Source organism: Mytilus trossulus, chromosome 4 (assembly GCF_036588685.1).
Source record: "Mytilus trossulus isolate FHL-02 chromosome 4, PNRI_Mtr1.1.1.hap1, whole genome shotgun sequence".
Taxonomy (NCBI): Eukaryota; Metazoa; Mollusca; class Bivalvia; order Mytilida; family Mytilidae; genus Mytilus; species Mytilus trossulus.
Window position 1 is genome coordinate 13,442,943 of NC_086376.1, and position 15,740 is coordinate 13,458,682.

Sequence of the window (15,740 nt, forward strand, 5' to 3'; positions counted from 1 at the left end):
CATTCCATGTCAACGCATCTGAACTGACAGTGGTTATTTTCGGGACGCGGGAAAAAAAGATCAGCCATCAGTTGCATCACTCCAGTTGGTGTAAACACTCATCAAAGATACTAGGCTTTAAAAGTAAATACATGAATGCCAGATCTCAAAGGAGAAGGTCCGGTAAGGACCGATTTTGGCCTCAAATTTAAGTTTCATCTGACGAAAGATTTTGACCACTTTTTAAACACTTAAGTGACTATTTCATATGATTCAATTAATTTATGTGCAAGATTTTAACTTATTTAGTCATTAAAAACGATCCAATTCAAGATCAAATATGAAAAATCTAACCAAATATGCGAAAAAATGTCACTTTTCAGATGGTTTTTGTCAAAAACGAAAATGGCCGCATCCGTGTTCATCCTCAATCTTTACATATGTTATGTATTATCATTAAATACAACTTCCATTTCAATATTTTGGATGAACACGAATGCGGCCACTTTTGTTTTACCCGGAAACTGTCTAAAATTTAACAAAAATGCTGGAATTGTGAAGATTTCAGTAATTTAGCACGACTTCATGGTGCTAGTACCCAATATATGTGCATTGTATTGTCAACAACAGCCCATATTTATGTAGCAGAACCATTCTACTATCCAATAACTAAGAAAAAGTTTAGATTTTAACAATTTTGTAAAACTGCCATATTTTGGGGCCAAAAAGAGGTCTTACTGAACCTACTCCTTTATACTTTGTGTTTTTATTGTGTTATGTGTTGCTCCTGAGTGGTAAGGAGATCCTGCTCCATATAAGGGGCAAACAACTGTGTAGCAGTATTTATTTGTAACACCTGTTACAAAACATCCTTAAAATCCACTAAATATCCTTGTCTTAAATATCCTTGTTTATATTATGAATTAAATCTTAAGGTGTTTTTGCGTTACATTGTTTGGCCTTGATTAACATCTGTGATTTGTTTTATAATACTATTACATTGCCTGTAATTTAAAGAAATCTTCCTGTGTCTTTTCATTTGTGCAGTTTATTGTGTGTCATTAGTATGACTATGTTTTATTCTTTCTTTTTGCTGTTATGGTCCTGTTTTCCTTCGTTTGATATTTTGTACGACTTTTAATGATACTATGCATACTTTTTCTTCGTATCTTCTTTACTGAGCCGTCTGCAGTAGCGTTTTAGGTGTAATAATTTTCTATTCTTTATTTTCAATTTGTTTCGAATTCTTCTGTGAGATCATTTGTTTTATTTACGATTTGTATGGAGAAGCTACTTTACACTGGGTTCACGGAACTTTGATTAGCGGTAAATTTCATTAATCCTTATTACATATTAATCACGTTTCTACTACCAGTAATTGTTTACATTTTATTTTAAAAATCAAATGTTGAAGAAGCGTGAAAACATTTATTTGTTAGCTTTCTCTACTGTTATAGTTCAGTGGTTTTAATAAAAATCTTAAGTGTAGTAAATCAATGTAAACAGATTGAAATTAATTTTATACGAGAAATCTAAAACATAATATGTACCTTTACGATGAAATTAAAATTAAAATTTTGTAATCTCGAATAACAATATTGAATTAGTGATAGGTCGGGCCTCGTACATGTAAGTACAAATTTTATCTTAATTCCACTAAAGTGCATTCCACATCTATTATAACCAATGATTACTAAATTACATTAATGAACACTGATGCCTATGTTATGACTTTTTTGAGTTTACATGTAGATTTAGAATCTGAGTCAATATTTGGATTAAATTGATTGCTAGTGTTTACATTTGCCATTTTTTATGGACTCTTTTTTTTTTAAATTTGCCTTCGAGTATTTTTGTTTTTGTTTTATTGTTTTAATGAAGTCTTAGGAATTTGGAGAATCTGTAAAATTCATTTCATATACAATTCCTATATCGCATAAAATTCAGATATGAAAATAACCTTAATTTAAGGATATAAAAGGATAGTTTGTCTTTTGTACATAAGTTTATCAAAGCGGGTACTGTCAACTATACTGTAAAACTCGCTATTTGGAGGGGAAATAAAACACAACAAAAATGTGTCGTCAAAATATAAATTATGAAAAATTGCATTGAATATCTTCGATGCCCATAATATAAACAATTACAATAAACTGCATAAACGGGCTTGATAATATAAACAAAACCAACAGTAGTATACCGGTGTTCAGTCATGGATCGATCGATAGAAAACGAATTCGGGTGACAAACTTAAACCGTGCGAAACACATCAACTATGAGAGGAAAACAAAGGTTTATAGTTCCTCACAGTAACAAAATATTCAGTACACTTATAATTCATGACTCATTGCTGCCTGATAAACAGAAGACCAATGTCATATTGCATTGCAATATTAAACTTTCATTTGTCGAAAAATAAACGTTTTTGAAGATGTCAATGGAATGCTGTTTGTTATAAGACTAGGAGTAAATATTTTGGTTTGCTCAAGACTAAAACAAATTAATAACATATCAGTTCTGACGTTATGACGAGAAGTTTGATGAGTACAAATGGCGAACAATTTCGATTGACACTTGAAAACAAGGCACGAAATAAGGCTAGAAAATTTGCATCCCAACAGGTCAGCCATTGGTCTCCCTAATGTGGTTTGGGGGGCGTTTTTGTTTACGTAATAACTTCTAAAATTCACAATAGAATTAGTGACACTGGTGAGTCATGTGTAGCCGAAACGTGCATTTGTAAGCTTGGTAAGTTTGATGATTTATTAAAATTATTAATAGAGAGACCTGTATATATTTTGATGGTTGAAATCACTGCCGGCCGTGATTTTTTGCCTCCGAAGTTATCACTAACTAAGTACACCCTTTGTGAAAAAAAAATCAAATGTATTTAATTGTAACCTTTTTTTTATTTTAAAAATTTTAAATTAAAAAAAAATTACGGAAATTATATATGCAGCAGACGTTGGGGTTGATTAGCCTATGGTGGTGGTTTCTGATAGAGGCATATAGGTTTACATCTGACATCTAACCAGTATATTATAGAATTTCCTCTGTAACTTAACCCCCCCCCCGTAATCGATGTCTCCTAGTAGTAGAAATAGATATTGTTGAGCAGCGGGAACTAACGAATGAATTATTCAAGGTACATGTAATGGCTACTACGGTATAAATTATGGAAAGGGAACTTCATACAGAAATACAAAATGTACGATTCATACTGACAGTGTCTGGACGGAATGGGATATTTTATCCTATATATACTGTCGGAAGAGTGCTCATATCTTGGAGACATCTTTAGAGGGTCCATTGATATGCATCTTGCTTAGCTAACTTTCTTCTGCTGAAAAACATTCTTAATTTTCCAGAGCTAGAGTTGGTGTTTCGCCCATTTTGTGTTTGTGCTTTGTATTGATTTATTATAAGTTTTAAGGAAAAAAAATTATTAACAAAAATGAGTGTCAATTATTTTAGAATTTTCACGCCATCAAGCTTGACTTTTTATTCCGATTTTATATTCATCAATTTCATTTCATGGGGGAAATGAAAAAAACATGTCAATCCGACATTACAAATGAATTATGAAATACTAATGTTTGTTTATGCAATCATTAAATTAAGTTCTAGTTCTTTTGCAATGGTATTCAAATGAAATACACATACAATTTTAATAATTAGAAGTTTTCAAACGTTTTTAAAAAATCCGTAAATAATTTTCGTGCGTATTCACTTTCATAGTATTTAATTATCACAATAAACCAATGGACGCCTTTTAAGAATGACACCACATTTCCCCGTGTAATTCTAACCACTATACAGTTCATAACTAATAAGTTGCTGAACACATTAATAAAATTATAATATACCGCAGTAGGTGGTGATGGAAGTCAATTCATAAATAACTACTTTTATTGGAAAGGAACATAATTAAAGTGCCATGGTAAGTTTTACGTCACGTACTTGTCATACGAGAAGTCTGAGTCTGATTTTTCCCTATTATTTGGGGAACATTTATCAAATTCAAAAGAACCGAATATTCTTGTAACATTAAGTGTCATCTGTTATTTTCCAACTGTTTTTGATTTTGTCAAAGATCTACCTTTAATGACACATTAATTACATGATTATATAGTCATTAGATCAAACATTATAACTCTTTTTGAAGCTAAACATCACGAAAACACATTTCTTTTATGACTAAGAATTAAAAAGATTTAATCAGTCGACACCATATACTTGAACTTATATAGAAGTACTTTGAAAAAGACTCTCGTTCCCCTTCCCCACTAAAGTTGACTATCAACTCTTTTGTAGCCCTTCATTTTTTCTGAAGGAACAATTGAAAGGTTCTATCGGACATTTTTGTGTTAATTTTTTGGGTATTAAAATCGGTCATTTTACTAACTTCTTAGTAGAATTATATATTTCATGAATTATTATAATATATAATGCTTGTCTAAAAAAAAAACGAAGACTTCACATAAACCAATAGATTTAGAATATTTATTTTTGTGCGGATGAAACGTTTCTGTTTTCTTTTGCAATTATAACAAACAAAAAAAGAAAAAAAGGCTTTCGCAAGATGAACAAGAAATGGTACTATCTTTCAACGCAGCAAGACAACTTAAAGCTACAACAAGCATGATACTACAATTATTTAATAATAGTTTATGCGTTGGTGTCTTCATATAATAGTGCATTGAACTCAATAAAGTACTCTAAAGACGAAAAGTAACACATAAATAGATATAAGCTTTTCTGATAGGCAAAATAAACAAACGTGTTATACTTTTCACACTACAGAAGAAAAAACATAGAACATGTCATTTCTATAGGAAACATAGCATTCCAAAGATACAGTTCTCGTAAATCAATGCTGAAACCATTTCCATACAAACAATCATGACTGAGAGGTTGGTAAACAATAGAAATCCTTGTTACATTAGCAGTGTAGTAGATCTTAGCGCCTCTTGGCTGTCATTTGAGAATAATGAAATATTTCCAGTGTATGAAGAGCAAACTTGTAGTTCAAGAACTAACTGAAATGACTGTTAAGAGGCAATGCATGCCCAAAAATACATATCGAAGGCTTATTAAATATTAATCACCTCTAAACTATTCACCCATTTGTTTTAGAACCGGTTTGACGTTGGGCAAATGCCTTTTGGATAGCAACGAAACTACTCAGTACTACAAAAAAGGCATATAATGCTTTATGAAAACCTTTTATTCAGCAAAAGATGATAGTCCTTTTTCCATGAAAGAATTAGTGTCCAAAACCGACTTTAAAGTCATCTTGCCTATAAATGATGTCAAATTGTGGTTGTGAACAAAGATATGGTTTAAACAACATCATTCCTGCATGGAGGGGGGGACTTCGAATGTTTATTGTCTTGCATTTAAATGTTCATCGAGACTCAATGTTCACTGGGACATTAATGATACATGAAGTTCACTTTTTTATCACGGAAATGAAGTAACGAAAAAATTAGCCTTTTCGGTCGGTTCTGAAATAAGTGACTTACAAGCAATTATGTTGACTCTAAAACAAAATAATCCAACCATAGCGCGGGCAAAAAAAAATAGCTATTCTAAAACTGATACATGTATCTGCAATTAGTCGAAAGATAATATTAAGATAATACAAGACAGATGCTGAAAAGTTTTACTTAAATTGGAAATCCTTCTCGCAAGGATATATGTAATGCATTTATAAGTGTTTATAACCCCTGAAGAAAACCGGTATTCAGTATTTATCTGAAAAGACATTTTAAACCTAGTACATGTAATTACATGATAACGTGTTTACCCAGTCGATAAGGAACATAAAGTGTGATAAGTCGGTAACTCCTAACATGCCAGTCTACGGTATGTTTAAAGCAAACAAAATGCCAATAGTATATAAGGCCGTTCATCGACGAGGCATTCATAATGCAAATATATATTTAATACCTTTGTCAAATTATCAAGAAATAATTCAGTTAATTTATGGATGGATTGTTTTGATAAAATCAAATTTAAACCACTTCTCATTGTGAAACTTTGAATACTTGAATAAAAGGGAATACTTTAACAGTAAAATGTTCTATAAATAGATTGATTTTAAATGACAATAAATTCAACTTTGCTTTCACAATTATGGAAATAAATACCGTAATGTGAGTATCTTCTGATTTTTTTCTCTTTGTGGTTTCCTTCAAGCTTGTTTCGGTGTACAATAGCAAACTTCTATCTGTATACATTGCATTGCAAATCGAAGTTATGTTAAAAGTGTTTCGCGTGAATAAATACAGGCTAATGCTATGGTATTGATACTGAAGAAATAAACACATAACTTTAAATGAAACACAACTAGGAAGAATTAAGAAAATGTATTGACAATGGCGTGCTTTAAATATTATTTTTTTAAACCGAGCGCATTTTTTGTAACTTGGGACGTCTGACATGCGAATGCTTAAAGCAGTAAAAATATTTAGATGTAATCGATATGTATACAGAATTAAGGAAGTACAAGTCAACAGGCTTGTTTTACTTTTAGAATACAGATTTTCATAGAAACTACAAAAATAAATATGAATAATGAGATGTATCAATTTCTAGATAAACCTTTAAAATATAGCATGTAAACGTGTTCGATTAAATATATATACAGGTCCGAAAAGTCATAACGGATTCACGAAAACAACCTTGGTTGAACTATATAAGTTCAGATTTGCAAATTAAAAAAGACATGTTATTCATTATATATTAAATATATAAGTATTGACAGTATTAGAATATATTTTTGCAAAGGTATGCAGGGGCGTTGTAATTACACGTAACGAGACTCACAGATTATGCAAGTACGACGAAGGCATAATTTGTACTAACACGAAATAATTGTAGACGAATTGACACACAGTACTTGACCGTGAGAAATAAATATGTTTAAAAGTAATTCATTTCATAAAATTATTATAAACATTTACATTCTTTTGTAATTATATACAACCTAACACTACTATCGTTGTAAAGTACTTCAAAAGTTAAACAATAGGAATTTGAATTTAAATGCACTAATTATGAACGCACTGAATTAAATGGTTGTTTCTATAAATAGCAGTAGTGAACTTCAATTTTAATCCATTCCTACAATTACAAGTGTAATGTCAATTACCTCAAGTAGGGTTTCCCCAAAGGTTGCACCAGACATTGTGGACTCTTGTTTCAATACTTTCAATGAATTTTGCAGAGGTTGCAATTGACAACTCCTTAGTCAGTATAAACATAGGGAGAAATGGTATAGAAAAAAGAAGATGTGGTATGATTGCCAATGAGTCAACTGTCCACAAGAGACCAAAATGACACAAACATTAACAACTATAGGTCACCGTACGGCCTTCAACAATGAGCAAAGCCCATACCACATAGTCAGCTATAAAAGGCCAATGAGACAACTATACTAACGCTCGATTGTCAATCGGTTGTTGTTCCTATCATAATGATTTGTCAAAAATAAGACTTCCAAAAGTGGTTAGCATCTAGATAAATATTGATTTCTATATATCGGGGGGGGGGGGGGGGGGGGGTAGATTGATTGATTGATTGTTGGTTGCTTAACGTCCAGTGACAAATCTTTCATGCATATTCAGGAGGACCGTGGGGGTAGAAATTGTGTATATTTACTATTTTTATGGTTCAACGTATATGTATTCTAATATTATCATTAACGAGGAAGAAATAGTTACTAGCAAATTACAAAAAATATATATTTAAACTGATCTTTTTTTTGATAATATAAAACATAAAACGAATGCTACATAAAATGACGAAACCGAAAAATGAAAATTGAATGACACGCCATCTCACAAGGAAATGTAGTTAATATAGTCTTAAATCGTTCAAACCTGTTAAATATAGGAAACTGGGGCATCCATTTATTAGTCTCTCAACAGATGAGGCACCAAAGCTGAATAGGAAACTGGGAATCCTTATATTGGTCTCCTAACAGACGAGGCACTGAAATGTACATAATAGTATTGATGGAGTTTTTCCTTTTATTTCAAAATAAGATAACAACAACATAAAACTCGATGTAAGTTAAACCATTATTATCCAAGTTTCCAATTGAATACTCTTGAACCAATTGCACATGAAAAGATGTAGCTTTTGAACCTTCAATTTCGCTATAAATAGAAATGTATATTTGATATAAGTGGGCTGTTATCACGGTTTCCACTTAAAACAATATTATCATTAAAATTAATTTCAAAATCACTTAGGATTTGGATATTCATAGAACGTGAGTACAATAAATTAATATATTGTATATTCACTGCACTATGGAAATATTAAGGTAAAACATTTTTTACGATACCACAGACTATATTAATATGTGCTAAAGGCATTATTTAAGCTTCATTCTTAAGATTGACATTTTACAACACATCGGGGTTTTGTTGATAACAGAAAATTGAATATATTGACGATTTAGACGATTGAATACTGTCTTAGAAAACTGTGAATGTTGTCAATAAAGCCACTTAACATGCCAATAAAATAATTAAAAATAACATAACGCAATTGATTACCATTCATTTCAGTGTTAAACTTCCATTTCTATATTTCTTTTGAATAGAAAATTGATTTTATCATGCATATGACAATTACATAATTTTGTATGTGCGTGTAGCGATTTGGTCCCGTACTACAAAGTACACTGTGATAGCATCTAAGAAATGTTATCCGATAGTTTCGCATCAAACAACGTACCGTATATCTAAATACGAATGGCCGTCAATGAAATTTACTTGTTGAAAGTTCAGCATGTATATAATATATATCGATGTAGAGTGCATTTAACACATATCATTGGAGAAGATTATCAATGGATTATACCAGTTGACCCTTTTTGTGGCAAATGTTCCAAAAAGCACACTTCTTATTAGCAAGATCAGTAAAATCAACTGACAAATTGAATATTTTTATATGATACGAATTTTAGGATTTCTCTCTTTACGTGTGTGTTTTGTTGCTCAAAAAGATCGTCAACTATATTCCAGTTAAAAAGAGAGAAATATGCAAAGGGGATGAATCCTAAAACTTCAGTCGTATAAACCAGATACCACCATGGCCTAGAAGAGAAAAAAAGACAAATAATAGACTAGTAACAGTTACTAATATGTAAAGATACAAAATGTGTAACACGAACTCCAGGCACTGAAAACCCATCACAATAATATGAGGAAACAATTGCCTGATCAATCTGATATTAGGATCAAACTCTGGTGAATAGTTATGTCATCCGTTCCACATCTCCTTATTGTATACGATAGACACGTGTGTTTGAATAAACATAAACATATTTATGTATTAAAATCAAAAACGATAACACATAGGATCCATTCAAGTAATTCATGTAATAGATAGATGGTCTCTCTATTGTACAGCTAAAGGACTTAATAGAGATAAAGTTAAGTTTACCAACATTAATCTTATCTAACATATCAATTGCACTGAATGCAAACCTATCAACATATTAAAATGGATAAACTTAGTTTTCAAATATACACATATTAACGGCATCTGTCATCGCTTAATCAAAGAAATGGTTAACTTTCAAAATATAAAAGTATAGGTATGGAAGTCACCTTTGCAATAGAATAATCGTATGTTGGTGTTTTTTTTATACATAAAATTCAATTGAATGCGTTTGTTAAGAGCGGAAGTATTTTTAAAATGGCAAGTGCACTTCCCTGGTTCCCATTCTCCCTAATCTAAAAGTATTCAGGTGGTTACTTTTTATAGAAATATTACTTCCTGCTTACTATGGTAACTTAAAGTCATTGACCTACAAATCATGGAATAATAGAAGATACTCGGGGAGCTGGTTTAGCAATAACATAGCTAAGAGAAACATGACTTACAGACAAACAACAGTAAAAAATCAACACTCGCACTTCGTGCAATCAATTTATAGTAAAACGATTCCCATACAAAACCAGAGGTGTTGTTCCAAAATAAGGGAAATAAAATAAACTCCGGGTGCGGGAGTTCCTTGCTAAATTGAAGACCCATTGGTGGCCTTCGGCTGTTGTCTGCTCTATGGTCGGGTTGCTGTCGCTTTGACACATTTCCCCATTTCCATTCTCAATTTTATAATACTTTTCGGACAGACAGTCCCTGTGTATTTCTTAAAATATGCATGTTCATTGTATATTATGTGTTCTTTTTATTGCGAGTAACTTTAATTTACCAATCTAATATGCTTTTACAGAAGAACTCTTATCTAAAAAAAAATATGAAAATCAAAGGCGATATGTTTTGTGATGTAGCCATTTACATTCGTATATTAATATCGACCCATGGACTGCATGTACATGTATTTAGTGCATGCATATGTACTGGTAACAGATTTCGAGGAAAATTATTTTAAAAGCTGTAAACACGGGACACATTAATTTCATATAACTGTTTTCTAAATGACATTCATGTGAGATTTCACTAGGAGCCATTTACAGCTAATGATTTGTTATTAAATTTATTGTATTATATTGCAGCGGCGGTTGATAATGAACCGTTTATTGTATTCTCAACGTACCATCAATTTTAGTTTGACACTCGTCATTATCAGTTGTTGTCATGTTTTGGGAAGTTAAAACGGATAAAGGTTAGTAATTTCTTATGCTAAATTCAATTTAAGTTATGTTTTAGTAAAAATGAGGTTATTTGGAAATTCGCCACCAATGCCTATCCTTTAACTTGATTTTTTCTGTGTGATATTTTCAAACCATGATATCGTCTTCGTCTTGCTTTTTAACTCACTAAGTCGCTCAATTACTTTTGAGATTAAGAACATCAATATATGCACCGGTATTATTATTATCTTTCATTGTGTCTTGGAAATCCCACACGAAATTTGTTACATGTCCTTAGTCTCTTAAAGTGGGATATTGTAGCACGAACATATTATTGAGTTTTGAGGCGCAAAGTTGCGAGTATAAAAGCTTTAGATGTTAAATAAGTCAATGTGGATTAGAAAAATCCGTAAAAAAAGCGCATAAAATAAATAATACTAATAAAAACTGTATCAACAAAAATCTACCCTTTTTATGTTGGCCTCCTTGTTACTTTTAAAATACGGTGGTCGATACCTGTTTTATCCATTGTGACTCATTCATTTAACAGTTTAACCATTTGAAAGTTAAACTTCGTGATATACACGAACCGCGAACGCAAACATGCATTTTGTAACGAATGAGACTTTTTAAATTGTCAAATTGATCATAATACATGATAACATGTCTGAGGACCGTCTAGTTTGACTCGAGTTTATGCTGTATTTGCTTTACGTACGGTACTCAAACTGTGAACAAGTATATCAAATTTAATCTGAATCATGCATATTGTATACCATTCTTTGATTTCAATAAAATAGGAAAATGAGCTGCTGATTTTCTAGATGTGAAAGAAATAAACATGCACTTACAATATGTGTGTTTACATTCAACTATGACATTGTGCGTTTCTAATTAACCTTCAGTCGAAAGACATCTTAATTTTTTATAATTGTCTTATGTAAAAATCATCATAAACGAGGTAAGTTTAAATTTATTTTATGCTTTAACTGCTTCTCTTCTCTTTCAGAATTACTCTTTTAAAAATCATAATTTAATTACCAATTTAAATACAAAAACGGGTGATTTTCAGAAGGTAATTTATCATCGTCCAGGGGATAGGTTAAGAACGGGGTATGTCATGGATTTTAAATGATTTCACGTTTCTCTACTTCAAATTAAAAGTGTAAATAGAATTATTAATAGAAATGCTTAATGGAATAGGCGTTTATATTTGAACAAAAGTTTTAACCACCCGTGACACTACTTCGATAGGACTATTTTAATGCTCAGGTAAAGAGCGGCAAGGTTTTTTTTCACTGCATATAACATCGTTGTTAAAATTATAAATGCAATTCTAAACGACATATAATATTTCATTGGAGTCATAATTACTTATACCTGAAAGAAGTTTCTGCATATTATGTCGATGTTAAAATATGATAAAGTGAAAACTTCACAGGATAGATAAAGTTAGAAGCATTTTTCGCTTTTTAATGAAACTTAAGATTTGACGATAAAAGTAAATCATAATCGAGAAAAACTTTTAAAAAATATGACATATGGAGAAATCTACACATTAGTGATAATATTGTAGAGATAATTAATTACGTCCACAGAAGTATGTGCTAGATGATTTTCACGTTAAATACTTCTATCAATCGTTGAGAGATACCACGTGTATTACAAGGAGGCTGGATAATTTTCTTGGCATAAAAATCGTTACAACTCACTGATACATAAATATTTGTAATCCAATCATTTTTAACTTTGCGAATTATTTGTAAAATCAATGAGAAACTTATAAGATTGTTTTCTTATACTTTATGCTACAATACATTTTAAAATCGAAGGACAAGTATTTTTTCACATTTAATTTCTTCTGTTGATAGGACATGCGCATTGATAATAAACGTGGCTACAGAGAGTGCAGCAGAAAGCTTAAGAAAGAAATATTATTAAATAGTAATCGTTATCTACAAACTGGGCGGTCAGTTTATAATCAAGTGAAGATCTGACAAAAATATCTCGAATGATTTATATGGGGAAAAAATAGAACAAAATCCAGTGATCGGAGAGTGATTTTAGAGGATTGTATTACTATTGGAAAAGATTTTAGATAGTTTAAATATGTTCATTTGCGACAGAGGACAATATTAAATCAATCCAATTGTGATTAAAAGTTTGTATTGAGATTTTTTATTTATTAAATGGATTTAGTTTCTTTTAAATGACGAGCAATGTTTTGATATGGAAATATGTCATATAAGTAAAACTGACAATTAATAATCACAACAATTTGGAAAGAATATTCAATACAGAGAGTTCATGCGAAAAAATGCAATTATCGAAGCAAATATTGAATTTTAAAGTGGAAAAGAAAACAAACCGTCGGTATTTATAAAGTGTGTACATAAAATTAAAGCGTTGTTTACATGGAATAAAGTGGTAAAGAGTGTCAGTGTGTTCCAAATCGATCTGGATGTTTGTTGGACTTCTAACTAGCTAAGATTATGTCAGTTAGATATGGGTTATTCTCTTCAGGTCTTACAAATGATTCGGGACTATGATAACAAATTATTCTACATTGGACCTATCTTCGGATAGTCCCAATTATACAATTTTTAATGCTATAAATGTCACAAATGGCTCGAACAATACTAACGAAGAGGCAACAGCAAGCGGCTACCAACTGGCGGAAAAAATTATTATTGGGACCATATTATCTCTATTCATTATCCTAGCGATAGTCGGGAATATATTAGTCTGCGTTGCTGTTTTTACAGACAGACGTTTAAAGCATCTTAATAATTTATTACTAGTATCGTTAGCTATAGCAGATTTACTTGTAGCTATCCTGGTGATGACGTTTGCTGTTATCAATGACATTCTTGATAAGTGGATATTCGGAGCTACATTTTGTGATATTTGGATATCTGGCGATATCATGTGTTCCACGGCATCCATATTAAATCTATGTGTCATAAGTCTCGATAGATACATACACATTAGGGATCCATTCCGATATGAGAATTGGATGAACTGGAAGAAAATTGCAGCTATGATAAGTGCGGTTTGGATTATGTCTTGTGCGATCTCGTTCATACCGATACATTTAGAGTGGCATAAGAACGCAGAGGATCGAGGCAAACCAATGGAGGAAAATGTGTGTGCCATGGAGTTAAATCCAGTGTATTCAGTTGTTTCGTCCACAATCAGCTTTTATATTCCTTGTATTGTAATGTTAGCTATTTATATAAAGTTATATTGCTACGCACGTCGACATGTTAAAAGTATAAAGAAAACGCAAACACCACAGTTTGGTGGTGGCAAAAATAGTTCTAGCCAAGATCACAAAGCAGCAGTGACTTTGGGAATTATTGTAGGTGTATTTTTATTCTGTTGGTTGCCTTTTTTCATTATCAACCTTATAGCTGCATTTTGTAAATGTGTTCCTTTAATTCTATTCAAAATATTAACATGGCTTGGATACGTAAATTCGTGCTTAAATCCTATTATTTACAGTATCTTCAATCAGGAATTTCGAGACGCATTTAGACGAATTTTATTCCCAAAGTCTTGTGTCTCCATAGAACATAGAAACGGTTACGCCTATCGTAGTCCTAACAATTCCTATTCCAAACCCGAGTACACGATGAGAACCGTGGAAAACGGCGCTCAAACAAAGGAACTATTGGAAAAGGACAAGGTAACTGCTTTGTGAAACAACTTGTGATAAATGTAAATATACCTATTTAATGATAATCATTATTTATAATCAAGATATTTTATTTATATAAAAATGTATTTCAGCCAATTTGATGTTTGTGTAAATTGAATTTATTAACAAATGGCCTTTAAGGGATAAAATCTCATTCACGTCAACAAACACAACAATCAAAACAATTCATTTTCCCTCGTTGTATCGTATTGTAGTTGTTCAACGATTTTTTTAATGTTTGATGATGCAAACAATCGAATAATTTTATAAAACCTAATTTACAAGTAATTTCCCATGACTAATAAATCATTTTGAAGTTCTTTACAATACAATTTTAAACCAAATTTCATGAATATTACATTACATAATGTTATGACTGTTGTTGTTTTACACGACCTTGGTGCCTACATATTCGACAACGTTAAACAATTTAATCCACAACTGATCAGTTATATGAAGAAGACACTTTATAAAAACAAAAACTGTCCTTAGGCCACAATATAACAGTCTGTGGACGACAAAACATTTCTCTGGTCGATACTCTTAATACAATATATAGGATAAGATATACACAGATAAGTCTATTTATTCATCTTGTCACATGAAAGCTGCTTTTATAAAGTGTTACCACGAAGGCGGTCAGTATTTTCATATAAAAACAAAATATTATTGTTTAATTACACGTGTTTGCTCTTGACTGATTTATTTATTTGGATTGACCAAACATAAGACAAGTGTCTCTCTGGTGTAGGTCAGTTTTGAAAGACGAGCTGTGAGCTCTGACATAGGCAACGAATGTTTAATTCTGCAGTTCTCAGCACTAGAACAGTTCTGTACTTCTTTGTTATAAATAAATTCGTCATAGATAGTAGATACTATGATAAATGTATTGCACGCCAAATCCGCGTTCTTCTACAAAAAACTCCAGAGTGACGCTCGAAAAATAAAAAAAAGGCCAACAATTTATGCCAGTAAAAAAGTGTTATCGGTTTTGTATCACTTATATTCACTATTAATACATTTTATAGAAAAAGAGAACGTAGGTTAATTAATATGTTGTCTCTTTGACGTATTCCCTTCTCCATTTTAGTACACTTAACTAGGCAGCAACCTAACAATGAAATATGCCAAAACATTTCAAACATTTTTTAAATGTATTTTATTTAAATATATATTAAGTTTGATATTAAGATAAGCTTTAAAATTCGTAACTTTAATTGTGAAGGTTTCATGAAAAAAATACAAAATGAAATCATATCTACAATTTGATTTTTTTAATCTTTTCTTTTCCCAGTAAGATAGTGTTAAAAGAAATCGTGCGTTTAGATTATTTACAAATTAGGTATCCAGTATCAACATACATGAAGTTCATGTTGTTTTTTCTCTTTGTATGATGCAGAGTTTCTACATTTCACTCAAATAGTTTTAGTGGTTGACTGCTTGGA

At 31.4% G+C, this 15,740-nt stretch overlaps 1 protein-coding gene across 5 annotated transcripts; it reads left to right on the top strand.

Annotated features, from left to right (window-relative positions):
• The first annotated feature begins 1,574 nt into the window (after positions 1 to 1,574).
• On the top strand, positions 1,575 to 14,391 carry LOC134714732 (dopamine receptor 1-like). Of its 5 annotated transcripts, none has more exons than XM_063576235.1 (3): positions 1,575 to 1,608; positions 10,518 to 10,627; positions 12,467 to 14,391. In XM_063576235.1, exon 3 carries the CDS (start codon positions 13,141 to 13,143, stop codon positions 14,296 to 14,298), a length of 1,158 nt encoding a protein of 385 aa, XP_063432305.1. In that variant the 5' UTR covers positions 1,575 to 1,608; positions 10,518 to 10,627; positions 12,467 to 13,140; the 3' UTR covers positions 14,299 to 14,391. The 5 variants fall into 5 exon arrangements, with proteins under 5 accessions (XP_063432305.1, XP_063432304.1, XP_063432306.1 ...); XM_063576234.1 differs by lacking the exon at positions 1,575 to 1,608 and adding an exon at positions 3,792 to 3,919; XM_063576236.1 differs by lacking the exon at positions 1,575 to 1,608 and adding an exon at positions 6,016 to 6,137.
• Positions 14,392 to 15,740: the final 1,349 nt, after the last annotated feature.